Source organism: Schistocerca piceifrons, chromosome 2 (genome assembly GCF_021461385.2).
Source record: "Schistocerca piceifrons isolate TAMUIC-IGC-003096 chromosome 2, iqSchPice1.1, whole genome shotgun sequence".
In the NCBI taxonomy this organism is placed as follows: domain Eukaryota; kingdom Metazoa; phylum Arthropoda; class Insecta; order Orthoptera; family Acrididae; genus Schistocerca; species Schistocerca piceifrons.
In genome coordinates this window covers 843,357,946-843,385,926 of record NC_060139.1, presented here as the reverse complement: position 1 = coordinate 843,385,926, position 27,981 = coordinate 843,357,946, and the positions used below count along the sequence as shown (strand labels likewise).

The 27,981-nt window shown below is 40.6% G+C and overlaps 2 protein-coding genes across 4 annotated transcripts in view; one reads left to right on the top strand and one right to left on the bottom strand.

Moving 5' to 3' along the window:
• LOC124777447 (WD repeat and FYVE domain-containing protein 2) overlaps positions 1-5,585 on the bottom strand; it is a 66,538-nt gene extending 60,953 nt beyond the window's left edge. Inside the window, exon 1 of the mRNA XM_047252861.1 lies at positions 5,386-5,585. Within this exon, the coding sequence (XP_047108817.1) occupies positions 5,386-5,543 (158 nt within the window). The 5' untranslated portion in view covers positions 5,544-5,585. The remainder of the gene's footprint in view (positions 1-5,385) is intronic.
• A 124-nt stretch (positions 5,586-5,709) lies between these two features.
• LOC124777329 (BRCA2-interacting transcriptional repressor EMSY) overlaps positions 5,710-27,981 on the top strand; it is a 298,543-nt gene continuing 276,271 nt past the window's right edge. For all 3 annotated transcript variants that reach the window (XR_007015714.1, XM_047252690.1, XM_047252688.1), the window contains exon 1: positions 5,710-5,862. The gene's annotated coding sequence lies outside the window, so the exon portion shown is untranslated. The remainder of the gene's footprint in view (positions 5,863-27,981) is intronic.

Below are 27,981 nucleotides of genomic sequence, written 5' to 3'. Positions count from 1 at the left end.
GTTCTGACTAGACACTGACGCAACCACTTAGATCCAAAGATGATCCAGAATGGTCAAAACATGTAGTCTAATTACAAATGTGCAAATCCAGAATGACTGAAATATGTAATTTAATTAAAAATGTGCAACTAAGATACAACAATAAATGAGAATTATCTTAAATATCTAAATAGTTGCTGTATCTCTTAAGATTATGACATCAACTATGAAGCAATTATAGTGTCTAATCCATCCTTTAAAGCCATTGGAGGATCATTTATGCAGATTAAGCATAAGCGCAGGTCAGTAACAATCCTTAGGAGACCCTTGCAAGTGAGGTAAATTTCATTACAATGACACACTGCTTTGTTATGAAGACAGAATCCTAAGCATGCAGGGGAAACTCACAAAGTCCAAGTAGAGCTGCATGATCCCCACAATCAAAGGCTTTGGCAAAGTCAAAGAATAACTTTTCTTGCTATGTCTTGTGTGATTTATTTGTGAAGGCTTGTATACCTTTCTCTGCGCAGAAACTTTTATGAAAGCAAACTGTCAAGCAGGCAAGTTATGCTCAGCAGGATGACTCAGAATTTAGTAGAACACTTTCTCAAATTTTTCTGAAACGACTAGAAACCAAAATGCGGCCATAATTTTCAACCTAACAGAACTTGGATCCATCTGAAAACACTATTTGAGGTCATTCCTGTCACGTAGCCGTAAACCATACTGATTTTTACTTTGTCCAGGACTGTGACAAAAATGAAGCTATAAATTTATGGACACAATGAGTAATGTGAAATTACTAATTCAAATGTTTTCAATGCTTGCAGGGGTATAGCACTATGTGTTATGGACTTTTGTCCATACAGAGTAAGGTGATCACTGAAAGCTTGCAGCACTGTTACCACCTTTCAACTGCTAACCTCTAATAAGTACAAACAAAAACAATAGGCACCTATAGACCTGTAACAACACTGTGGTGTTGCCATTTCTACCGCTCCCAGCCCACTGCAACTGTCATGAATCAACATATGGCAGCTCAACTATAATAAGCAATTTGGTCATGCCTAAGGTGAAACACATCTGTTGTTATGGTCTTCAATCTGAATACTGGTTTGGTGTAGCTCTTCACCCTAGTCCATCCTGTGCAAGCCTCGTAATCTCCAAAGAACTACTGCAACCTACTTCAATTTGAACTTGCTTACTGTTTTTATCCCTTAATCTCCTCTTACAGTTTTTACCATCCCGCAATTCCTTATAATACCAAATTAGCAATTCCTTGAGACCTCAGATTGTATCCTACCAAACAATCTTTTTTTTTTTTAGTCAAATTGTGTAAAAATTTATTTTCTCCACAAATCTGTACAGTATCTGCTCATTAGTTACACAATCAGACCACCTAATCTTCAGCATTCTTCTATGCACTATATTTGAAACACTTCCCCTTGTCTGAGCTGCTTATGGTCCATGTTTCACTTCTATACAAGGCTATACTCCAGACAAATTTCCATGAAAGAGTTACTAACACTTGAATTTCCTCTCTACTTCAGCAATCATCAGTTATTTTGTTGCCCGAATAGCATAACTCGTCTAATACTTTTAGAATCTTGCTCCCTAATCTAGTTCCCTCAGCACTCCCTGATTTAATTTGACTAAATTTAATTACCTTTGTTTAATTTTGTTGATGCTCATCTTATAACATCTTTTAAGTTCAGTATCTATTCCATTCAACTGCTTTCCCAAGTCATTTACTGTATGACAATTACAATGGCATTGGCAAACTGCAAAGTTATTTCTTCTCCCTGAACATTAAGTCCCTTTCCAAGCATCTCCTTGGTTTCCTTCTTTGCTCGCTCAGTGTACATATTGGAAAACATTGAAGATATACCACACCCTTCCCTTAGTCCCTTCTCAACTAACGCTTTCCTTTCATGCCCTTCAACTCTTGTAACTGCAGTCTGGTTCCCGTACAAGTTGTAAATGGCCTTCACTCCCTGTATTTTATATTTGCTACCTTTGAAATTTAAGAGTGTAATCCAGTCACTACCATCAAAATACACTCATGTTCAGTCCAGGTAAAAAAAAAAAAAAAAAAAAAAAAAAAAAAAACGGAACACCTTGAACGACCAGAGATAGCATGTTTATATCCACACGATACATGCATTAGCATGCTCTGCACAAATGATTATCATTTGAATCATGTCGGCCCATGGATTCAAGGTCAACATCTATATCGTAGCACAACGCCACCTACTGGTAAAATGTGCCTGCAGCTCTTGTTATCACTATAAACCTAAGGCATAGGATTAGTCTGACTTGAGCAGACATGCAGGGTGCCTCACAGATGTATGCGCAAACCACACTGTCAAATCAGTGAATTTGAATGACGGCCTGTTATTGGCATGAGACAATGCGAATATCGATCAGGGAAATTGTTGCTCGTGTGGGACGAAGTGTTTGGGTAGTGCAATAGGTGTGTGCATAATGGTTCAGGAAGGTCGTAGAATACGACAAGATGGGTTAGGTTACGCCACACAGACTACGCCCCGAGAAGATCAACACCTCACCTGAATGGCATTGTAGGACAGATCTACACCCTCCTCAGTTCTGGCGCAACAGCGGAACAATGCACCATACCATACACTGTCAGGGATGACGGTCCATACCATTTATTAAGGTACAGGTTACGTGTGCATCATCCACTTCTCTGCCTACCTTTGACGAATGTGCAGAAACATGCTAGATGGCAACAGTCTAGAGAATGACATCACTGGGGACAGGAATGACATCAAATAGTGTTTTCAGATGGATCCAAGTTCTGTTAGGTTGAAAATTATGGCCGCATTTTGGTTCACCATAGACAGGGGGAGCGGCATCAAAGTGACAGCATTTGCCCAAGACATACAGCACCAACTCGGGGCCTTATGGTGTGTAATGCTATTGGATACATCCACAAATCACAGCTGGTGAATGTCCAGAGTACTGAGACCAGTGTGACCTATGTGAATGACATCCTGCGACCTGTAGCTATACCCTTTCTGCACAACACCCCAGATGCCATTTTTCAGAAAGATAATGCATGACCACATGTTGCTGCACAAACATGTGCCTTCTTGGTGTCACAAGATGTCAACCTTTTGCCCTGGCCTGCAAGATCACCAGACTTGTTGCCAGCAAAAAATGTGTGGATATGATGAAATGAAGGGAGAAGTGTTGTGACCCAATGCCAACCACTACAGATGAACTTTGGAAAGAGGTGGATGCAGCATGGATGGCTATACCACAAAACGCCATTCACACCTTATACAAGTCAATTCCATTACCCATGGAACAAGCTTTCAGGGCCCATGGTGGATCCTGTACCTAGTAGGCAACAGGACACATGCTGAACTGCAGTGACTGAAATGTTAATCATTTCTGTGGAAGATACTAATTTAAATGTCCTGTGAATATGAACGTCCTATTTCCCCCCGAATATGAGCGTATTTTCCTAAATCTACAAATGCTATATAAGTTTGGGTTTGCCTTTCTTCAACCTGACTCCTAATAAGGGAAACTCCCTCTTGCACTCCTCTCAGATTTAGTGGTAAGATGGCCGATTGGTTAGCCCGTCAAACTCAACACATATGAAGCATGTAAATAAGAAGAAGCTGTACTGAACTTTGAAAAAAGCAGGAAAATCGAAACAGTGAACAACCCAAGTTCAAAATGTGCAAACTCCAACAACAACAGTGTCTTGATTTTATGGTCATAGTGTTGGACTGCGAAGGGGGAGATCCACGTTCAAATGTCCCTCCTGACCCATATTTTCTTTTCCACGGAACTTTGAACTGTCCCTTCATTCACTGATATGTGTTTTTGCTGTATTCAAATTTGTGTGTGTCTTGATGTAACATCTGTCTGCAACAGCAAGATGTAAGGAAGGTACCTCCAGACGTATGTACCTCTTATCATTCCAAACAAGTACCATGTTCTGACCCTTGCATTCCTTTGTTGTAACACTGTTCACACCTGTTTGTTATTTCAATTTCTGTGAGACGTCTATGCACCATCTCAGTTGCTCATTACTCATCACATTAACCAATGCATATTCTGACAATTGCCAAGGCTATAGAAGAAATCCAGGGTACGAGTGAGGCTAGAGCCTGCTGGACCTCTCACTTAGCAGTCCAACACTGTGGCCACACAACCACACCACCATGATTGTGGCTGCTTGCTTGATGTTGCACATCCTAAGCTTGGACCATGCACGATTTCTATTTTGCTTCCTTTTTCAAAGCTCAGTACACGTTGTTCCTGTTCTTTTGCTTGATCTGTGTTCGGTTTGTAACAGGCTATCTACTGGGCCATTTTACCACTAAATCTGAGGGAGATACATTGGGGAGTTTCCCTTGTAAGATAGAAACACCTAAAGCCAGTATTGCCTCGCATGTTCTTACTTTTCTCCGGGATGCAAAATGATCTTTCCCACAGTCAACCTCTACCAATTTATAGAGTCTGTAGTTTTTGGGACTTCATATTCAATGACGACTATGATCTCTTTTAATATGTTCTACATGGCTGTGAACTCTATGAGAAGTTACTCACTTTTGTAAATAATTTGTGTCATAAATCTATGTGTGCTATAAAAAACAACACACCCTAATGACACTATATCTTAGCCTTTGTTGGATCTACCCAGCTGCTGATAAACGGGAATATACAACAGCAACATTAAACACTCTGATACAATAGATTATTTTACTGCATACAGATGTGTGTTGTGGTAGCCCTAAGCAGGTAACACCAGATGAAGGGTTAAAGTCAGAATTATATAGTGATCTGCACATATAAGCAACAACCATTTAAATTATAATGTTATGAGACATAACTGCCATAAATTATACAGCTACAGAGAATTACTACATTTTTTGACATGATAAATTTTGTAATATCGTTAGTGGTTTTATTTCCGAAACTAACTCGTATCTGTTCCTGGTATATGTAGTATCCGCCAACTCAAATTAATGAATCTTTATTTCGTTGTTGATTACCGGTTGCAATGAGAGAGAATTTATAATCCATTTAAGTGTCGCAAGATTCATGTTCTCCATACCCCGTAACATATAAGAATGTGTACATTGGTAACAATACGACGGCATTAAACAAGAATACGAATATTTCTAATCAAATTTTGTGTACTCGTCTGATTTTGTCTAGAAACTGTCTGGCCACTCATTATTGTACTTTGTTGTCAACGTCACGTTTGTCACCACTTTGCTGTCGCTTTGCAGTTTTCACTGGGGCAAGTAAGTCATACATAAAGGCTGCCAAAAGAATCTGGACGAGAGGTCAACATAATTCAAGAGTACTACTAACTCTACACTTGGGTGAGGGAACTAATGTCATTAACAGAAGTAAACTCACCGGTCGTCACATACACTAATGACGCCATCCTCGCCTGGAATGATTAAGGCAGCATTCACATCGTCGTTACAACCTTCGAGTTTGTGAAGCAAGCTAGGCTTTTTAGTTACACTAAATCTGGCACTATTCGAAGACACAGGTTTAATTTCCGCAGCCATGTTTCTTAATCATGTCATACCAGAGTCGTCATACTTTGACCCGCAGACAGTAAACAAAGACGCACCACCGGTTTTTAATATCTCTGGACAGAGATGTTGAGAAACTCATCGTAAGACAGCCAATCATGAAGAGTGACGTAAATGTGTAATCTTTGTTTGTGACAAGTCTGTGTACAGTTGTAAACAATGGCTGCCGAATTTGATGTTGATTTCGTTGACATTACGTTGCGTGTAAAATATTCTTCCTGTGGGAGCAGAAACGTTATACTGATGACGTAATTAAATGAGTATTTAAAAATCCATGACAGTAAGGAAAGAGGTACGCCATCTGCTTGCTACTTTAAGAGTGAAAGCATATTTTAGTTGTGGAACACTATTGACATGAATGAAAATGACAATCTTAGATGGGTCCCCCGTGCGGCTTAAAACATAAAATATTGCCAAACTGCAGTGATGACAGTGATTTGCATCAGTTTGCCCCTTTATTGATGATTGTTCGTCGACAATGGGTTGTCTTAACAGTCTTCTGCTTCGGTCAATGAAGTACCCAAAGTTTTTCGTATGTTACCGTGATATTTCCTGAACCATTTGCTGGTAGCTCAAGATTTTAAGTTCACCAGACATGACATTTGCAGTTTTGCAGTCAATTGACACTGCTTGCTTAATCCAAAGCTGATATCTTATTGGTATTGAACTGTTCTCGATTATTGCGAACCATAGCACACTTATTTCAGAACAGTTTTGCTAGTTAACCGTTAGTAAGAGTGATTTATGGTAATGATGGTATTCTTACCTAACAGCAATGGAGAAAGCTGGAACAAGATTTTGTTCGTTGGTTAAGATACATTTGGAATATTTGATAAAGCTATGCTATTGCCGTTCCAATACATTATATAAACTGATTTGTATTTTCCAATATTTATCGATGGATTTTAATAATTGTTTCTCATAATCTGCCCTAATGTAAGGCCTTAAACAATTCCAATTCCCGTTTCAATGTAATAATCCCAAAAAAGCCCTTTATATTGTTATTTTGCCTTTACATTGACATTTGTATTTTCTACTGTACAAGACATGCATATGGGACTGAATAATGTGCAAACTTGACTCCAGTAGTTAGTCCATCCTGCATGATCCAATATTGTGTAAATTCAGTGTCCATAAAGATCAAAATGAACTTGCTCCAAATGCAACTCTGTCAGTTGATCCATGTGAGTTACAATGTTCAGAAGGTTGCTTTTTGTTGCACACTGCTGCATTTGTACTATCAATGGTGGTGTTACTTAATTTGACAAAAAATTACCATGTTGTTTTCACCACTTATTTGGATATCGAAGCCACTCGAAAACCTGTTCAGCTGATGGAGTTAAATTCTCGTAAAACAATCTCTGGTTACAGTAATATGTGTGAACAGATATTCAATTTTACCAGCCAGGAACTGCATCGGGGATATGACCTACCCCCATATGTGATGCTCCTAAATATGATTGGCACTACAATAAAAGCTTTTGATACTTGCTGTCCTATCTTCCCTGCCAGCATCACATACTCTATCTTTAATACTGACAAAATGTACAGAATCTAGTAGCAAATGGGATGAGAGGTAAGTTTCAAGTTTTGTGAATAGTTATGTTTTGGCATCACTGCCATATTGTGAGGCCTAATGATCAGAGACAAGTTATATACTTGTTAAAGGCATTGCTTCCATTTCAACTGTTTGTTTACCTTAACCTTTCAACTGGATGTGTGTATTTTTTTCAGTATCTGGGGGATTTCCAATTACATATCTCATCTGCAACCCATTATAGATGTTGGTACCAGAATATAAAACCTTTCAGAACCCTACAAGAAGGCATTCTACAGTTTGAGATAGGATACAACCCAGAAGAAATTTATAGAAAGTGACATGTAATCTATACTGAACTTATTTTCTCTTTCAGTACTTTGGTTCTGAACAGCTGAGATTATTCTATATTCACTCATAATTATTAATAAGTATCATTGTGGAGTATATGTATTGGCTTGTAAATTCAAAAATCCCAAGGTTCCTGAAGAGGTTTCTGCAAAATGTGCCATCATCAACAATACATAATATTCTCAGTGGCTGCTTCTGTAGAAGAAATACTTCGTTTTAACTTCCTTGCCACAGAAAACTACACAAGACAGTATTAAGTGAAAGTATGAAAAGTAACCTTTGTTAACAGTTCTTTCTGCTGGCGGCTGGGAGGAGATGAGGTACTGGTGGAAGAAAAGCTGTGAGGGCCAGTTGTGAGTCATGCTCAGATGGCTCAATCGGCAGAGCATTTGCATGCAAAAGGCAAAGGTCCCAGTTTTCAGTCCCAGTCTTCCACACATTTTTAATCTGCTATCATTTATGTTGATCACGAATGGTCCAGATGTAGAAATATGCAGGACACCAGAAATAATGTTTCCTCCTGTGCTACAATTTTTTAATGTGGCCTCTCAGTTTCCGTTGGTAACATATGTTTCATCCATTCTAGGGGGAGGGGGGGGGCGGGTGCCTTCAGTGCCATATTGCGTCAGTTTCTGTAGCAATCAATATGGTTTGATTTGATTGATTTATTTGTCGATGCAGGTAAAAGTTGATTACCCATGGCTTTGCTGAAGGACCCATCCTGAGAGTTTCCTGAATTAAGTTAGTTAGGAAAACCAACAGTAACCTAAATTATGACAGCTGGATAGAGAAAATTCCAGTCTTCTGAATATGAGGTTGGTGTCTAACAGGTGCTCTGCCTTATTCGATTTGTCCCTGGTGTAAAATGTTCTTTGATTTACACACAGTGTGATCCACATAATTTATAATGTAAAACGTAGTTTTGCACCGCATTGCTGCACATACTGAGGACACCCTCTTGCAACTCCTGGAACACGGACGTGCTACTATACCGCTTACAGTGAGTTTATTCTGTTCGGAAAACTGACTCCACACTCGTAAACGTACAGGTGTGCCCCACGCACTTCATGTCCTCACCTCAGGCTATCTGAAGAAACGGAGTCCACATTCCACCTGCCCTTCCCTCCTGTATTAAGTGAGATGTTGGGCTCAGGAGAACGGCAAGATATTACTATCAGACACTGTAGATTCTGGCACATAATTTTCTTGTAAAAGTGTTGTGTTGTCATTACTCCGAGCCTAAGTAATCTCTAATTGTGTAATATGCATTTTATTTTAACCACCTTTCTTAACAGATGTATTTTAGTAATCTTTTTTATCTACGTGAGCAGTTTATTATACTATTTTGTTTCCAGGTAAAATATTGTTTTTATTTTTTGTTTGTTCTTGTGAGTCCAAACTCGGTGTTGTTTTAAAGATTTTGTGTAGAACTATTAATGAAATACTTAGTAATACTTCCCCGGATATGCACAACAGATTGCTAGATGCATTCACTTGGTGCAATAAGGATACCCAGTATTTTTTTTAAATAGTTCTGTACCATGAGCCCAACTGTTGCTACTACTGCTGCTGCTGCTACTACTACTACTACTACTACTACTACTACTACTACTACCACCACCACCACCACCACCACCACCAGTTATTACTCTTACGTGGATATAGTTTAACAATTGTGTCCATGTTATGCATTACGCATCTTTATTCCCCCCCCCCCCCCCCCCCTCCCTCCGACCCTCCGAAAAGAATCACGTAACGATTTAATAGTGTCATGATAAGTGTCCGATTCCACCCATCTGATTTGACCTGTGAGGTAGTGGTGTTGTGCTGTAAGACGTCGTCATGGCGTGGCATTTTTGAGTTGGTTCATGTTTGCAGATTTCACCACTCTTGTGGTGGATGTTGAATTTCATAGTTCTTTGTTTTACATGTGGTATTTGGTCTTTTGTCTCTGTGTAATCATGTGTGAAGTAGTTGTTGGAAGAGAGTACTTCATCACCAGTGAGTAACTCTCATTTATTGGTTTGAGGTTGTCCACGTTCGTGTTGATGATAGGTATGATGAGTGTCATGTGTTTCTTGTGCACTGAAATGTGATAATATTTATCTTTTTTTGTTAACAATGGATAAATTCTATAGTTCTTTGCTCTGTGTTGTCAGACGATGACATAATTATGACAATTAGGTTGTTGCAGCAGTTTGGCTTGATTGCCAACTGTGAGCTGCCATGTTTGTGGTGAGATTGAAGTTGACGAGAATCCTGGCTTCTGATACCAGGGATCTCTACATGCGGCAGTGTTGCAATGACAGTATTTGGCAATCCATTAGGCTGGGGACCTTGTTCAAGAGATATAGGTTAGCCATCAGGGAGATTGTTTTACTTGTGGTTTTATTTTCCGTGCTCTTTAGATTTTCGTGTGCATGAGACAGGAGTAAGTGTGAGCATTGTATAAAAGTCAGATTTGTTTTCTTTTTGTAGGGAATTGTGTTCCAAGTTGTGAAGCATAGGGAGAAGTTGAGTTTGGGAGGAGTTAGTATAGGAAGTGGTGTTCTTGTGTTGGTTTGTGGGTCTGAGAGAGATGTTATTTCAGAAGAGTGGATATTCAAATTGTGATTTTCGGGTGTAGCATAGTTGGACTAAGAGGTAACTAGTGGGACTGATGCAAGAATATATTTCTTCTTAGAGGGGTTTGCGAAAAAGGAGGTCTGAGTATTTGGTTGTAAATCATAGCATTGAGTTTAAGGATTATGAGACCAGTGCTTGACAATTACAATGGAGGTTTTTTTTTTTTTTTGGGGGGGGGGGGGGGGAGAACTCTTCCAGTTTGGTGGTGGAAGACAGTTTCAGAAAATTATTGAGTATTTCAGGTATCTTTTTTAGTGCAATAGGAAGATTGTATAGGCCAAGGGTTGTGTTTGGGTTTAGTGAGGGGGGGGGGGGGGGAGGTTGTTGGTGTGGTTTGTGAGGTAATGGGTCAGGTTTTGTGTGGGCACAATGGATTTGAGAGTTGCTTTGTTTTGATTTTTGACAACCTCTTTAAAAAAGTAAAAATAAAAAAAATATTGTGTGTTGTTTTTCTTTGTAGGTGTAGTGTTTGGGAGTGATATTGGGTGGGTTGATGTTTGTTTATAGGGGAAGGGCATTTGCAGGCTGGTGTTGTTGGGAGGATCTTTTTTTGGATAATGTGTGGTAAAAGGGGAGAGGGCAGGGTGGTGGCCAACATAGGTGTATTTACTAGAGGTTGAAAATACCACTTCAGTTGTAAATTTCTTCTATTATCATTACTGTTTTTGGGCTCTCATAAGCCCATCCTCAGATGCCGCTACTGTGCTGTGGCCCCCGATTGCTGCAGTGGACTTGTACTAGGCGCGCTGTGCTACCTATGTGCGCTCATAGGTAGCACACCGCGCCTAGTACACGTCCACCATGGCACTCAGGGGCCACAGCACAGTTACGACATCTGAGGATGGGCTTATGATAGCCCGAAACTGGTCTTGACAACAAAAGAAAGCAGTATTTTCAACCTCTAGTATAATGCTCAGTTGCGGATGTTCATCCAACAGGATTGTTTATAGGTGTATTTGTTGGTGGCTTTGGATGGCAAGTAAATTTTTTGTGTTTTATTTTGTTTTTCTTGCATTATTTATGGTTTGTTTTGCTGTGTGTTTTTTTGTTTTCATTTTAATTGTTGAAATGAATCTGGGGTTGTGGTTTTCAATTTGTGTGAGAGGTTTTGGTTTCATTGCTGTGTGTTGATCTCTGTAGGTTATGTGCAACTTGCAATGCAGTATTTTTGTCTTGTCTTTGTTTCAGGTATTAATGGCTTTGTTTGATCTATAAACATGAAGCGAAATTTATGGTACAGCATTTTGAAGTTGAATGTGTTGGTTTTTTTTTTGTGTGGAGGCTTTCATTTGAGCTACATAGGTACAGTGAAAGGTGTGACTTCTGTTGTTTTTGTGTTTGTAACATTGTATCATATTTTGAGGATTTTTGGTGTTTTGTATTGTGGATGCCATATGTTTTGAGGTGGTGCTGTTTTCCATATTGTTGTGTATTTAGCTTGCTCCTGCCTTGAACACCCTACCACCTACAGTTGTTCCATTAGTTTCATTATATTGCTGGAGTGAAATATTGTCTTGTCATTTTTATTTTTTGTTGTGTGTGTGTATGTAGTGATGTACTCACCATATCAGATGTGTAGGGGGTCCGCCATGTTAATGATGTCATGGGTCAAAGCACACGGGTGAAATCAGACACCCCTGTAATGCGATATTGATATTATGTAGGAATAGTATGTCATCTTAAGATATGGGCCGCTACGAACTGATGATAGAACCATAGGAACATAACACGAAGATGACCTTCTTTAAGATAGTATCCGGATCATTCCACATCAAGTGGACCAAGTGTCCCTCATTGACCATTTCTGAATCTAATGAAATTTTATCGGAAGGTTCCACAATGTGTTGGACGGTGTGTACAAAGTTTCAGCTCAGTATCTCCTTTGGTTCCATTTTTACAGCCTGTCATAGATAGGACTCCCAAGTTTGCACCACATATACGCATGAAAAAGTGCCAGCTCTGTATAACTTTTTTGAATGGTATTCTTAACTTACAAGTTATTGTTTTTGTATACTTAAAGTTTTTATGATCAATAAGAATAAATTACTGATTAGATTTGTAAAGACAGCTGGTGTGTGAATTGGAGAGCTCATCTTTAAGGCATAAAACATAATTGCATGAATGAATTCAGCCAGAAATTAATAATACAACTCTCAGTGATGTTGTCTTATTGTGCATTTTGTACCACAATCTGTGTCCTGCTATGTCAAAATAATGTTGTTGTTGTCATTTTCTTCAGTCGGAGACTGGTTTGATGCAGCTCTCCATGCTACTCTACCCTGTGCAAGCTTCTTCATCTCCCAGTACCTACTGCAATCTACATCCTTCTGAATCTGCTTAGTGTATTCATCTCTTGGTCTCCCTCTACGATTTTTACCCTCCACGCTGCCCTCCAATGCTAAATCCTTATGATCCTTATGATAATATTAATATACTGTGTATATCATTGTCTCTACACCAGTTCTATACAATGCATAGCACCATTCTGTTCAAAGACTGGAATTGCACTTCAAGATGGTGTACTTTATTTTTAAGAGACTGCACATTTTGATGAAGAGATAATTCTGAGCAAATTTATGTGATGTTTGTCCACCCTGGTCTGGTGCATTCTATCTTTTGTGTACTCAATGAAGAACTCTATAAACTCATTGACATGCATTTAAGGGAGGGGAGCCTGTCGTCATGATTTGTTCTGAGAAAGACTAGTCCTCACACCCTTGATGACAGGTATTTGATTGTGTGTGGCCCCATGCACATATGCTATATTCTTACTAATAAAATCCACAAACTCCATTTCCCAGCCCTGTTGAAGAACAGACTATGCCTTGTGTAGCCCCATCTCCTGATAATCCCCACCAGCAGCAGTGTAGTGTGCCTCCAATCACCAGTGATCAGTGCCATCTCCAGCTCCACATTGGTAAATTGTGCAGTACCGCAAATATGCAGTGGATCTTGCCACAGGAACAGCTCAACCATGTCAACCGTGCTCACATTGGTGCCACCAGTTAGGGAAGCTTTCTTCCTCAGATCAACACCTATGTTGTATGCCCTGTCCCTATCCAAGTTGTTCCCTGCCCCATCCATTATAATTAGCTGATCATCTTTCATGAAATCGTACATAAAGGCCACAAATTGTCAACCACCTGATTTAGCTTTTTAGTTAGCGTGAGAATGCTGATGACCCTATACTCTTCCTCTAACTTCTCCTGTAATTGAGGAATTGCACTTCTGCCATGACTGCTACCTAGTCTCAGTGCTCTCTTCATCCTTAGATTAGGCATAATCCGTATTTACTTCAGGCAGGGGGATTACCTTCATAGTCTCGGGTGTTATTGAATTTAGCATATGTTAAAATTCAGGAGTAAGTAAGAAACACATATTTTTTTGTTTTCTCCAAAAAAAATTCCTGCCCCCCAGATACAGGCCTCCAAAGATGACACTGCGAACACCATTTTGAAGATGCAAATTTCGGAAAAAAATTTAAAGTGCTGTACCTCTAACAGTTCTAGATATTTTGTTTGAGCTTTTTATTTTAAAGATAATTGCTTTATGATTACAATGGTATCCTCCGTTTGGACATATTTGTCAAAGTTCTTTTACTGTTGCCTTTTGAATTTTTTTGTCTCTGTTGCAGTTATTTTTTTATCACTTTCTCTGTTGCAGTTATTTCTTTTCACTTTCCTTGTTGTAGGTATTTATTGCAATTCGCTGTAGTTCCTTGTCAGTTTCTTTCTTGTGGTTGTTCATTGTAGGTTTCTGTATTGTAGTTGCTATTTACTGAAGAGGCTTCTAAGAAACCTGAGACCATCCAGTGAGTTATGTGTTTTCGCGAGGAATTTGCCAGTTGATACAGTTGCAGTGTGTTTTGTGAAAAGGACTGTTTGAAATATCTGAAATATCTTCTGACAGGGGCCACAGGAGAGAGTAGTGTGCTGACTATTTGCATATCCATAAAAGAGTGGTATATAAGACAAACAAAAAAAAACAGACTTTTTTCAGGTTAGGAATAAGTGTTCAAAAGTGAAGATGTTTCCAGTGACAACTTTTTGTGTTCTAAACCTAACCTAACCTATGGTGCAGGTGATGCAGATTTTGCGTCAATAGAGGAAGAATTAAATACCCAGAATCAGTCAACTACAGAGGTAGATGTTAGTCCTGTTAAGAAACCGTGGTCAGTGAAGTCGAGTCATAAGCTCTAGGCATCAAGAAAGAAAATGAACCAAAGCACTCTTTCACCTCTTGCCAGGAATTTTTCACAAATAACAATTCAGCCGTTGAATATTGTGCATCCTACAGTGAAAAGGTGCAAGTTTTAACTATTATTCCAGAGACATTTTCAAAGAAAACAATTTTGAATCATGTTCCATCAGTATCAAAGTACATGGTAGACAAACCAAGAAATGTGAGGTCTGTAAAAGGAGTCTTTGGAAGACCAGATCCCTATTATGGTCATCCTGCAGAAGCAGCTCAAGTTGAAATAGTGCATTCATTTTATCTGTCAGATAAATGGGACTGTTCTCACCAGAGTGCCAACAAAAAAGACACTATAACTGTAATAGTTGAAGGTCAAAAAGTTGTGAAAGTGAAGAGGTACATGAATCGCAGTATCAATGAAATTTTTGCAATTTATAAGAGCAACTATACAACTTCACAAAATTTTATGCACTACGAACTAAGTGGGTAGCTCCAAACCCACCTAGAGATGTCTGTTTATGTGTGTACTGTGCGAATTTTGAACTTTCTGTGGTAACTCTGGAGAACTTACTGGAGCACGTGACATATGACACCTTGGTTGGGCATGTGAAGTCGTTAGTAGTCTGTGATGTAAAAATGAGAGACTTCTTTGTTTCAAGAATGTAGTGACTGCCCTGGAAATGGAGGACTGTCTTTACAGGCACTTGGCCTGGAAGATGTAGCAGCTAACTCTGCAGAAATTCCATATACGACATGGGAGGAAAATAAACTAATTAAGAAAACTGTTGCCTTTTAAAGTTTCATTGACGAACTTGGTAAATGGTCAGTGAAAGCAGTAACACACTAGCATCTGAAGAAATTGCAACAACAACACATTGCAAAAGTCAAAGGGTGTGTACAGGCTGAAGAACTATGTTTAGTGCTTCACTGTGATTTTGCTGAGAACTAGTCTGTAATTCTCCCACAAGAAGTACAAGGATATCATTGGAGTATATTAATAATGGCATGTGATGAGGGCCTCCCATCGGGTAGACCACTTGCCTAGTGCAAGTCTTTCGATTTGACGCCACTTTGGCGACTTGCACGTCGATGGAGATGAAATGATGATGATTAGGACAACACAACACCCAGTCCCTGAGCGGAGAAAATCTCCGACCCAGCTGGGAATCGAACCCGGGCCCTTAGGATTGACAGTCTATCGCGCTGACCACTCAGCTACCGGGGGCGGACATCATTGGAGTAATGAACAGGTTTCAATTTTTACAGGAGTGATATATTTTCAAAACAATACCACAAGTATTGCAGTTATAAGTGATGGCACAGGACATGACTCGGCACATGCTTTGCTAGCAACGCCCAAAATTCTTCAACTGCAAACAGGGGCAGGGAAGGTCATCATTATTTCTGATGGTGCTCCTAGTCATTTTAAAAATCATTACCAGCTGTTTGATTTGAGTAAGTTGCTTCTGCCGACTGAGAGGGTATACAGTGTTACCAGTCACAGGAAGGGGCCTTGTGATGTTGTAGGAGGCTTGCTGAAGTACCATGCTACAAAACATAATCTTTCCGGACCAAATACAGCTGCGATTCAGAGTGCTGAGGATTTTACGAGAGTCATGAAATCTTACACATTCAAAGCCCTCCATCTTTTGTCCAAAGAGGAAATTGAAGTATTCCATGACCAGCTGCTGGATACAGGTTTCCAGCTGAAGAACAGCAACAATGCCATCAGTGCTCACTTCCTGTTCACAATGTTTTGATGATTGTAAGTGCTCCAGTTCCTATTGGTTCAACAGGAAGACATCACTCTATATCAAAGGAAGATACTGAAGCAGTGGAACACATTTTTAGTTCATTCACTGGCTAATTTCAGTACAAAACAGAGCGCACAGAAGTTGTATAAATTGAAACCTTTAAGTTTTTCGACCTTTCATATACATTTTGGAACCATTTAAAATGCTTGAAAAATGAGTCTTTCTCATCTTTCAAAACTAAAATTATGTTAAATAAGGCTAGGTTTTGATTTTTATGAGCCTGTAATGTGATTATGTGGTAAGAAAACAGGTTTGATGCATGGAAAAAATTTCAATTGTTTATAAAACCTGTTCAATCTAAAAGTGGAAGCTCTCCTTTTCAGGGAATGTAGAGCTAATTGGTACTACTCAACTGAAAAAAAATCAAAATTTTTTGGATTGGCATTTTAGAAAAAAAAAATTTCCCACAAATTATAAAAAAAAATTTCCCACAAATTATAAAAAAAGTTCAGAAATTGTAGTAAAAGAATTTTGACAGATAAGTCCAAATGAAGGATTTCTTTGCAATCCTAAAGCAATTATCTTTCAAATAAAAAAACCAACAAAATATCTAGAACTCTTTCAGACATACAGAATTTTAAATTTTTTTCCAAAATTCGCATCTTCAAAATGGTATGTGCAGTCTCATCTTTGGAAGGCTATATCTCGGTGCAGAAATTTTTTTGGAGAGAACAAAAAAACGCTTACTTAGTCTTTCATTTTTACATATGCTAAATTCAATAACATCCGAGACTATGAAGGTAAGATTTTTTCGAGCCTGCCTGGATTGATATGGGCTATGCCATTAGTGTTAGTCCTAGCCTCTCTGATAATGAGCAGAGTCTGCCCCTGCACGTTTCCTACTACTACAGGCTCTACTCCACCTTAACTCGGGCAGCTGGTGTGCATGAAGGGCACAGGTCTTTCTTCCCTGCTCCTCTATTAATCTTTTCCTGCTACCTATAATGCAGTTCCAAGAGAAGGCCTCAGTGACTTCCTCAGAGTTTTCCCCACTTTGCCCCCCCCCCCCCCCTCCCCCTGTCCCAGTGAAACCAGTTTTCACTTGCAGTCAAATAAAATACCTATAGCAAGGGTAAAAGGAACCCTAAATATATGAAAGTAAAAGAATATTCTGAGGCTTATTATGTTTGTTTGTCTATAAAGGACTGTAATCTCCCAGTAATGTGTTAATTTCACTATGAATGTGAGCTCTTTACCATCAGACATACATACACTATGTGATCAAAAATATCCAGACACCTGGCTGAAAACAAGTTCATGGCACCTACACAACCACACCATAACACCACCACCACCTCCTAATTTTACTGTTGGCACTACACATACTGGCAGATAACGTTCACCAGGCATTAGCCATACCCACACCCTGCCATTGGATTGCCACATTGTGTACCGTGATTTGTCACTTCACACAACATTTTTCCACTGTTCAATCATCCAGTGTTTATGCTCCTTACACAAAACGAGGCATTGTTTGGCATTTACTGGCATGATGTGTGGCTTATGAGCAGCCACTCGACCATGAAATACAAGTTTTCTCATCTCCCACCTAACAGTCATAGTACTTGCTGTAGATCCTGATGCAGTTTGGAATTCCTGTGTGATGGTCTGGATAGATGTCTGCGTATTACACATTACGACCCTCTTCAACTGTCGATAGTCTCTGTCAGTCAACAGACTAGGTCGGCCTGTATGTTTTTGAGCTGTACGTGTCCCTTCACATTTCCACTTCACTATCACATTGGAAACAGTGGACCTAGGGATGTTTAGGAGTGTGGAAATCTTGTGTACAGACGTATGACACAAGTGACACCCAATCACCTGACCTCGTTCGAAGTCCATGAGTTCTGCAGAGCATCCCATTCTGCTCTCTTACAATGTCTAATGACTACTGAGGCTGCTGATATGGAGTACCTGCCAGTAGGTGGCGGCACAAATACACGTAATATGAAACACATATGTTTCAGGGGTGTCCGGATGCTTTTGATCACATAATGTACAAAAACAAAGCATTAGACTGAAATCACACTTAATAGAAATTCAAAACAACACTAAATGTTTCCTAAACACAATCCAGAGATGTCAAGTCTTCACTTGTGTGACAAGAGAAAGGGCAGTAGCACAGCTATTCACAGTAAGGTATGTGTGAAATACGTGTAGGTATACACAGTTCATTATGAGCATGAGTTCAGTATGCAAACAAAAATCACACCTAGATAACAACTATTGGAAATGAAGTGTACAGGTAAATCTTCTAATAATAACCACTGAAAAGGTATTCAAAAGACCAAAAATGTGGTCAAAATTTCTGTTTTGACAGGTAATAAAATAACACTTGTCAGTCAGTACCCTCCTGTTCATGCACACAGCGTATGGCATCTTGAACCATGGCAAGGTTATAGAAAATAACAGTAAGATAATTTGCCATATTTTGTTCTGCCAGAAATAAGTTTGAGAGATCATATATTGTCATCTTGTAAAATGAGGTTTTCTTCATATTTCGTCCATACTTGCGCAATATTGCTATCACATAACTAGCCATCTTCATCAGGTGCTCCCTGAGGCTGAGTCCTTTGTGGAACAGGTCCAGTATTTATGTCTATGTGGGGCTAGGCACTTTGTCATCAGTTCACCCCTTGTCAGATACAAGCTGATCAATAGCAGCAACTGTAGTATTTTCTACCCATATCTGTTCTGGTTGCGATGTGTGTACTTTTTGGCTGTTGTCAGTTAATAATGTTGTCATCTGACATTCTCTTCCACCTCCAAGCTGTACTGGCTGTTCAGTCTTCTGACTGCCATCATTTAAGCTTTCCTGTGGACTATGCTGTTGTATTATCTTAGCTGGCCACATTAGGTGCTTCACCCAAGGTATGCTCCCTGTAGGGGCAGCTGTTGGATAATTTTCTGGCTGCTGGCATACAGATTGTTGTTCATTCTTGAAATGGCCATTCTCAGGTACTTGACTTGCTGTCTGAAGTACCACCATCTGTGCTCCCTGTGACAGTTGAGCTGGGTTATTTTCTTTGTCATTGTTTCCGAGATGGAGATTTGAGATGAGGCACTTGTATAGGCCATGGATCAACAAAAATGTTTTTTTCGCGTATGTGGATGACACATTTGTTATTAGGCACCAAGGCAGGACAAAGCTTGTTGTTTTCCTGTGAAACACCTGCTCACACTACCCTAACATAAAATTCACAATAGAAATGAAGAAGAAGGGGCAACTCCCATTCCTAGATGTTCTCATCCAGAGGAAGGGACATGGCAGTTTAGGTCATAGTATTTACCAGATACCAACTCACAATGATAGGTGCCCGCAAACTGGTAGTAGCCACCAGCTGACACAGAAAAACAGTGTACTCAAAACTCTGGTTCATTGGGCATGAACTCTTTTGGATCCAGACAACTTGGTGTGACAATAGAAGATCTGCAGTATGTGTTCTACAGAAATGGATATTCTTGCAGAGATATTCAGAAGGCATCGTGCACTGCTTTTCCGCCAGAAGGGTCAGTAAAAGTACAAGAAGCAGCAAAGGAGGTCAGTTTTCTGCCATGTGCCAGACTAATATCTGTCAAAATCAGCAGAATTCTTCTCAGCTATAAAAGCCAAGAGTGTTGTGTGTCCACTAACCCAGATTAAGGCTGTGTTATGGAGAGTGAAGTATGATCTGGGCCTACAGAAACTGGGCATTTACCACATACCGTGTCAATGTGGTATTTTGTACATTGGCCAGACCAGCAGCATCCTTGACATCAGGTGTAAGGAGCACCAACGGCACACCTGACCCAAAAAGCCTCCAAGTCAGCTATAGTGGAACATTGTTTGGAACTAAATCATTTGATGAATTACGATTACATCAAGATTCTGACACAGGCGCCCAGATACTTATATAGTCTTATTAGATAATCCATCGATTAAATGCCACACAGGATCTTATCAACTGTGACACGGGATATCAACTTCGCTCCACCAGGAATCTGGCATTCGCTCTTCTAAAGACGCAATGGAGGCAACATCCAAACTCCGGGGGAAATAACTTTGGAAATGGCGTCAGAGCAAATAATCCAGCACAACCATGACAGGGCGCACAGATTTGGTACTTCAGACAGAAAATAAAGTACCTGAGAATAGTCATTTTGAGAACAAACAGCACTTTGGACACCAGCGGCCAGAAAATCATCCAGCAGCTGCCCTTAGTGGACACAGACCTAGGACGGTATACCTGACACGGCAGGCTATGGCAATAGGACAGCATAGCCCACAGGAAAGCTTAAATGATGGCAACCAGAAGATTGAACACCTTGTACAACTTGGAGATGGAACAGAACATCAGATGACAAAATTACTAAATGACCACAGCCAAAATGTAAGTGCACAGTGTTCGGAACAGCTATGGCTAGAAAACACTGTGGTTGCTGCTATTGACTGATGTGCTTCAGACAGAGCACTTGGTGCAGCACTGACCAATGACAGAGTCCCTAGGTCCACATACACATAAATACAGGACCCATTCCACATTGGATTCAGTCTCAGGCAGCACCTGATGAAGATTGCAATCAAAATATCGTGCCAGTATGGTGTCAATTACAGGCAGGAAGCCCAATTTTCCAAGATGACACTGCCTCTCTGGGAAAGCCTGAAGACCTAGATCATATATTGCTTTTTCTATAGAAAATCCTTTACAGAACCCAAACAGGGTAGTTTTTAAAATTTTGGTGGAAGAATGGCCCAGTATTGTTGTATAACTGTATCGTCAACTTCTAAAGGCTATGTTGCTTCAAACTGTTATTCTTTATTACTACAACTGCATGTATATTGAGCAAGCCAATGCACAGTGTATGATAGAAGGAACTTTGTTCCTACATTATTGACTTTCTGCTGTATCCCCTTCACATATTGACCAAAAGGATGAATGACACAAGAAGATTTTGTATGTACCCTAATCTCTCTAACCTTGTTCTCATGTTCACTATGTGAAATTTAAAATAGCTGCGCTGTATTTTTGATTACAGGTTCTCTAAATTTACCCCACACAATTTTATGAAAACTACATCATCTTTCTTCTTATAGATTTCCATTTAAGTACTCTGAGCATTTCTGTTGCGTTTTAATACTGTGAGAAGGAAAGTTGCTGCTCACCATATAGCGAGATGCTGGGTTGCAGATAGGCACAACAAAAAGATTTTCACACTTAAAACTTTCGGCCAGTGGTCTTTGTCAAAACACACACACACACACACACACACACACACACACACACACACACACACACACACACAACTGCAGTCTCATGCAACTGAAACCACACTGTGAACAGCAGCACCAGTGCATGATGGGAGTGGCTACTGGGTGGGGGAAAGGAGGAGGCTGGGTTGGGGAGGGGAAGGGATAGTGTGGTTGGGATGGCGGACAGTGGAGTGCTGTAGGTTGGACAGTGGGCTGGGGAGAGGTGGGGGGGGGGGGGTGAAAGTACTGGTTTTACACAAAACCGTCTGGAAGAAGCCCATAATCATAACAGTTTATTTATATATAAAGCCGGCTTTCGGTTTTTCTCCACGTAGAGTCACAGTTCACCTGGTAGGTCGTCTGGATCTGGAGTTTTCCATGGTCTAAATTCTTTCAATTCTACTTCAGATTTGATTTTCATGATTGAAGTACTAACTTCATATACGTGCACAGTGTTTTTTTTCCATTGCATTCTTCTTCCACGTGAACATCTTTTTCCTTATAGATTTTTTTACAACATTATTTCCATCAGTTGGCTAGTTCAACTGTAATTACTAATAGGTTTTCTTGTTTATCTGTTACTTAACCCTGTCTTGAACTGTAATATTTTAATATTTCTATGAGCCTTTCTTGCTTACTCCATTTTTAATATCTGTTCTTGGATCTTTACATGTAACATATACATGTATCTATTGTTCCTTAACAGTTCTACTTTTTTGTGTGAAGGTATTCTTTATGAATCTATATCGTTCTTGACCTTCTGTTGTATTTCTTTTTCTACATTTATGGCTTTGTAGAATCAAACTTATTATATTGTCTTCCGTAGTTTTCTCTGTTCAAATCATTTTTCCTCGGTATTTCATCTGCTGTTCTTGCTACAGTTTCTTTCACGTTATTTCACAGTGTTAAGTATTACTACTATAGGTTCAGATATTGGCTCTTATTGTGTATTCTCATTTTATTGCTTTTTCTCTTATTTTTTTCAGTATTGTACCTTTCTACATTAATATTATGCTTTCTTTAAAATCTTAAATGTTTGAAAAGATTGGCACATGATCACTGAATATACACACATCAATAAAAGTTTTGCATCACCCCGGTTCCCAGAATTCCTGAAGATAGACGTTGACTGTGGATATTTTATCACAGGCACAGTCCCTTTGACTGTTCAGAGATGTCACTAAACCCACCAAAAGATGTAAACAACCATGCGTGAGCAGTGTCTGTTAGACAGAGGGTATCCGACGTATGATCAGTTCCAGTCATTCCACCAGGAAGAAGGTACATTGCTCATGTTGGCTGTAGTTCAACCATGCCTGGATGGTCAATACTGCGGTTTGATTGCCTCAACATTGTTACTTTGTGCCAGGAAGGGCTCTCAACAAGGGAAATGTCCAGGTGTCTCGGAGTGAACCAAAGCAATGTTGTTCGGACATGGAGGAGATACAGAGAGACAGGAACTGTCGATGACATGCCTCGCTCAGTCTGCCCAAGGGCTACTACTGCAGTGGATGACCGCTACCTATGGATTATGTCTCAGAGAAACCTTGACAGCAACACCACCATGATGAATAATGCTTTTTTTGCAGCCACAGGACATCGTGTTATGACTCAAACTGTGTGCAATAGGCTGAATGATGTGCGACTTCACTTCCGATGTCCATAGCTAGGTCCATCTTTGCGACCATGACACCATGCAGCGTGGTACAGATGTGTCCAAAAACATGCCGAATGGATCACTCAGGATTTGCATCACATTCTCTTCACCAATGAGTATCACATATTCCTTAACCAGACAATTGTCGGAGACGTGTTTGGAGGCAACCCGATCAGGCTGAACGCCTTAGACACCCTGTCCATCGAGTGCAGCTAGGTGGATATTCCCTGGTGTTTTGGGATGGCATTATGTGGGGCCGACGTACGCCACTGGTGGTCATGGAAGGCGCCATAACAGCTGTACAATACCTGAATGCCATCCTCCAACTGATAGTGCAACCATATCAGCAGCATATTGGCAAGGCATTTGTCTTCGTTGATGACAATTCACACCCCCATCCTGCACATCTTGTGAATGACTTCTTTCAGGATAATGACATCGCCCAACTAGAGTGGCCAGCGTGTTCTCCAGACATGAACCCTATCGACCATGCCTGCGGTGGATTGAAAAGGGCTGTTTATGGACAATGTGACCCACCAACCACTCTGAGGGTTCTACACCGAATCGCCATTGAGGAGTGGGACAATCTGGACCAACAGTGCCTTGATGAACTTGTGTATAGTATGTCACGATGAATACAGCCGTGCATCAATGCAAGAGGACATGCTACTGGGTATTAGAGATACCAGTGTGTACAGCAGTCTGGACCACCACCTCTGAAGGTCTCACTGTATGGTGGTACAACATGCAATGTGCGGTTTTCATGAGCAATGAAAAGGGCAGAAATTATGTTTATGTTGATCTCTATTCCAATTTCCTGTACGGGTTCCGGAACTCTCGGAACTGAGGTGAAGCAAAACTTTTTGTGATGTGTGTATTGTAATGACACAAGTCTGAACCGATGAGCTTGATGCCATAAAACAGGCCATTTGTGGCAGTACAATGAAGTAGCATTGTGCTACAGCACACACTGGGTGTCACCGTCCTTTTGACCAGCAGTCTCTGGTTGTTAGCATAACCAGGGACACTTTGGAATGCAGCATATATTACTTATGCAGCTGCACCACCAAAACAAACCCATTTTTGCTTGAGGAAATACTGACTGTTCAGTCAAGCTGGACGTGCTTTGGAGCAGCAAGTAATTGAATAGACCATTGTAGTGTCAGCTTCGGCTGTGAGTTTGCCTCTGCTCTACCATCATTTTGACTGGACCACTCGCCTAGGAGGTCCAGCTGCAGCCCGATCTGCCAAGGGTTGAACTGAAACGCTCCTAGTCACTGAGCCAATGCCAGTCACGGCCAGCCAGCTGCTGATTTGGGTTTGCTCCCCGGACATCAGCACCCATCACTTGCCATGGGCAGGTGAGACTCAGCATCCTGCACTCAGTGGGCCATATCAGCCTGCTGCATATGCCCTGACATTGTTCAGCCATGACCGGACCAGTGACTACACAAGGTGGCACCGTGTCTGGATTGCCCTATTCCTAACAGAGGCTGGGGTTGTACTGCAACGTTTCACTATTGCAGTCCTTGGGTCAAGAACTGCCTTCCAGGACTGCGTCCTACAGGCCTGATTGGTGTACTAAAGAGATTATTATACAACTACTGAGCAGCTTCTGAGTCACCCTGCACCTTCATTTCCCACCATAGCATATCCAAGCTCTCTAAAATAATGATAGTTGTAGGATACTCTCAAAAATTAGTATAACATGCAAAGAAATGACCATCTGCAATAAGACTATTAAAATTGTAGTGATAAACTACCAAAGTATTAATAGTAATAGTAAAATGCCAGAGTTTGAAGCACACCTAAAAAGAATTGAGCTCAGATAATACTAGATACAGAAATCTGGCTAAAACCCAGAAATTATAGCAGCAAGAATTTTTGTGAAAATCTGAGTCCATATCAAAAAGCTGGGCTAACGGAATGTTGAGGTAATGTATTCGTCACAGTGGAAAAGAAATAAAAATTGAAACTTCATGTGAGATTGATCTGGCAAAACGCAGTATCAACAATGGGCAAGAACTTACAATAATGTCCTGTAGATTACAAGATTTATCCCCAGATGTCACCAAAAATTTTAGAGAAAAATTCAGCTCACTAGTACATATGTTCCTCAGTCATACTGTCATCATTAGAAGAAATTTTTATCACCTGCCAGTTGATTGGGATAATTACAGTTTTGTAATTGGTGGAATGACAAAACACCCTGTGATACAATACTAAATGCTTTATTTGAAAACTATGTTGGACAGATAATTTGTAAGTCCATTCAAAATGGGAAACTATTAGACATAATAGCAATAAACAGACCTGAGCTCAGTGAGGATATACACATTAAAATTGGTATCGGTGACTATGAGGTAGTTGCAACGACAATGATTACTATATTAAAACTACATGGAGAGGCATTAGAGTCATATCTTAAGGAAGAACTCAAAAGATTTAGCTCTGGGTGGAACTTTAAGAGGAACTGTGACTGAACTTTAGAAGAATAGTTGACCAACCTCTTGCTAGATGTACCCTTTTTTATCACTTTTTTCCCTGGCTTCTGTTCATAAGTTTATTTCTATTTACATCATGTGGTTTCTTTTAAATTCAACTGTCATCTGTAATTTAACAGAAGCCATGTGTCATCTGATCCAGTAACAATTGAGCTATGACAGTTTACTGACTCTTTTACTGCATGGAACACGTTAACTGCTTCTCAGTTTGGCTGTTGTAAACAATTTTGCTCGGGGAAACAACGCGAGACTTCTCAAATGAAGTGTTGGCAGAGCTAAATGAGAAAAATAATTCTGTTGACGTATTTTGTGATTTTACCAAAGAATTAAACCTTTCAAAGTAAAATTTAATGACATCCCTTTTTCGTGAATGGATCAGAAAGCAGAGAATCTCATTGACAGACTGCATCACAGGCCTGAAACTGTCATCAAAATGGGGGGAGAAAGTTCCATAAGGTGCCATGTCCTTTCTTGTTCTTAACCTATGTAACTTATCTTCAAACAGTGGAAAATCTGTAGTGGAATGTAACAGTATTGTGAAAATGCAAGTTGCTACTCACCATATAACAGAGGTGCTGAGTCGCAGATAGGCACAACGAAAAGACTGTCACAAATGAATAAAGCTTTAAAGCTTTTGGCCATTAAGGCCTTCATCAACAATAGACACACACACACACACACACACACACACACACACACACACACACAAAACCTGCATGCGCAAACACAACTCAAGCACACGACCACAGTCTCAGGCACCTGAAACCACACTGCAAGCAGCAGTGCCAGTGCATGATGGCAGTGGCAACTGGGTGGGATTAAGGGGGAGGCTAGGGCAGGAAGGGGGTGGCGCTTAGTGAAGTCCTACAGGTTAGTTGGTGGGCAGGGGAGAGGTGGGGAGGGAGGGGGAAGTAATGGAAAAGGAGAGAAGTAAAAAGACAGTGTGATGGTGGAATGATGGCTGAGTAGTGCTGGAATGGGAATAGGGGAGGGGCTGGATGGGTGAGGACAGTGACTAACGAAGGTTGAGACCAGGAGGGTTACAGGAACGTAGGATGTATTGCAGGACGAGTTCCTACCTGTGCAGTTCAGAAAAGCTGGTGTTGGCGAGAAGGATCCATTTGCCACAGGCTGTGAAGCAGTCATTGAAATGAAGGATGTCATATTTGGCGGCGTCATCAGCAACAGGGTGGTCCACTTGTTTCTTGGCCACAGTTTTTTGGTGGCCATTCATGCGGACAGATAGCATGCTGGTTGTCATGCCCACATAGAATGCAACACAGTGGTTACAGCTTAACTAGCAGATCCCATGACTGATTTCACAGGTAACCTTGCCTTTGATGGGATAGGTAATGTTCGTGGCCATACTGGAGTAGTTGGTGGTGGGTGGATGTATGGTCCTCGTCTTGCATCTAGGTCTATTACAGCCATGAGGTAAGGGGTTGGGAGCAGGGGTTGTATAGGGATGGATGAGTATATTGTGTAGGTTCAGTGGATGGCAGAATATTACTGTGGGATGGGTGGGAAGAATAGAGGGCAGGAAATTTCTCATGTCAGGGCATGATAAAAGGTAGTCAAAATCCTGGCAGAGAATGTAATTCACTTGCTTCAGTCCTGGTTGGTATTGAGTTATGAGGAGAATGATCCTTTGTGGCTGGATGATGGGACTTTGGGAGATGGTGGGAGACTGGAAAGATAAGGCACGGGATATTTGTTTTTGTACAAAGTTGGGAGGATAATTACAGTCTGTGAAGGCTTCAGTGATACCCTCAGTATATTTGGAGAGGTACTGCTCGTCACTGCAGATGCGATGACCATGGGTGGCTAGGCTGTATAGAATGGACTTCTTGGTATGGAGTGGGTGGCAGCTGTCGAAGTGGAGGTATTGCTGGTGGGTAGTAGGTTTGATATGGACGGAGGTACTGATGTAGCCGTCTTTGAGGTGGAGGTCAACATCTAGGAAGCTTGTTGGGTTGAGTAGGACAAGGTGAAACAGGGGGGGGGGGGGGGGGGGAAGTTGTTGAGGTTCTGGAGGAACGTGAATAGGGTTTCCTCAGCATCTATCCAGATTGCAAAGATGTCATCAATGAATCTGAACCAGGTGAGGGGTTTAGGATTGTGGGCTTTTAGGAAGGATTCCTGTAAATGACCCATGAATAGGTTGGCATAGGATGGTGCCATGTGGACACCCATAGCCATACCGTGGATTTGTTTCTAGGTAACGCCTTCAAAGGAGAAGTAATTGTGGGTGGCGATATAGTTGGTCATGGTGACTAGGAAGGAGGTTGTTGGTTTGGAATCTGTTGGACATTGGTAAAGGTAGTGTTCAATAGCGATAAGGCCATGGGCATTAGGAATGTTAGTATAAAGGGAGGTGGCATCAATAGTGAAGAACAGGGCACCGAGTGTTGAAGGGACAGGAACTGTGGAGAGTCGGTAGAGGAAATGGTTGATATCTTTTATATAGGAGGGTATGTTCCAGGTAATAGGTTGAAGGTG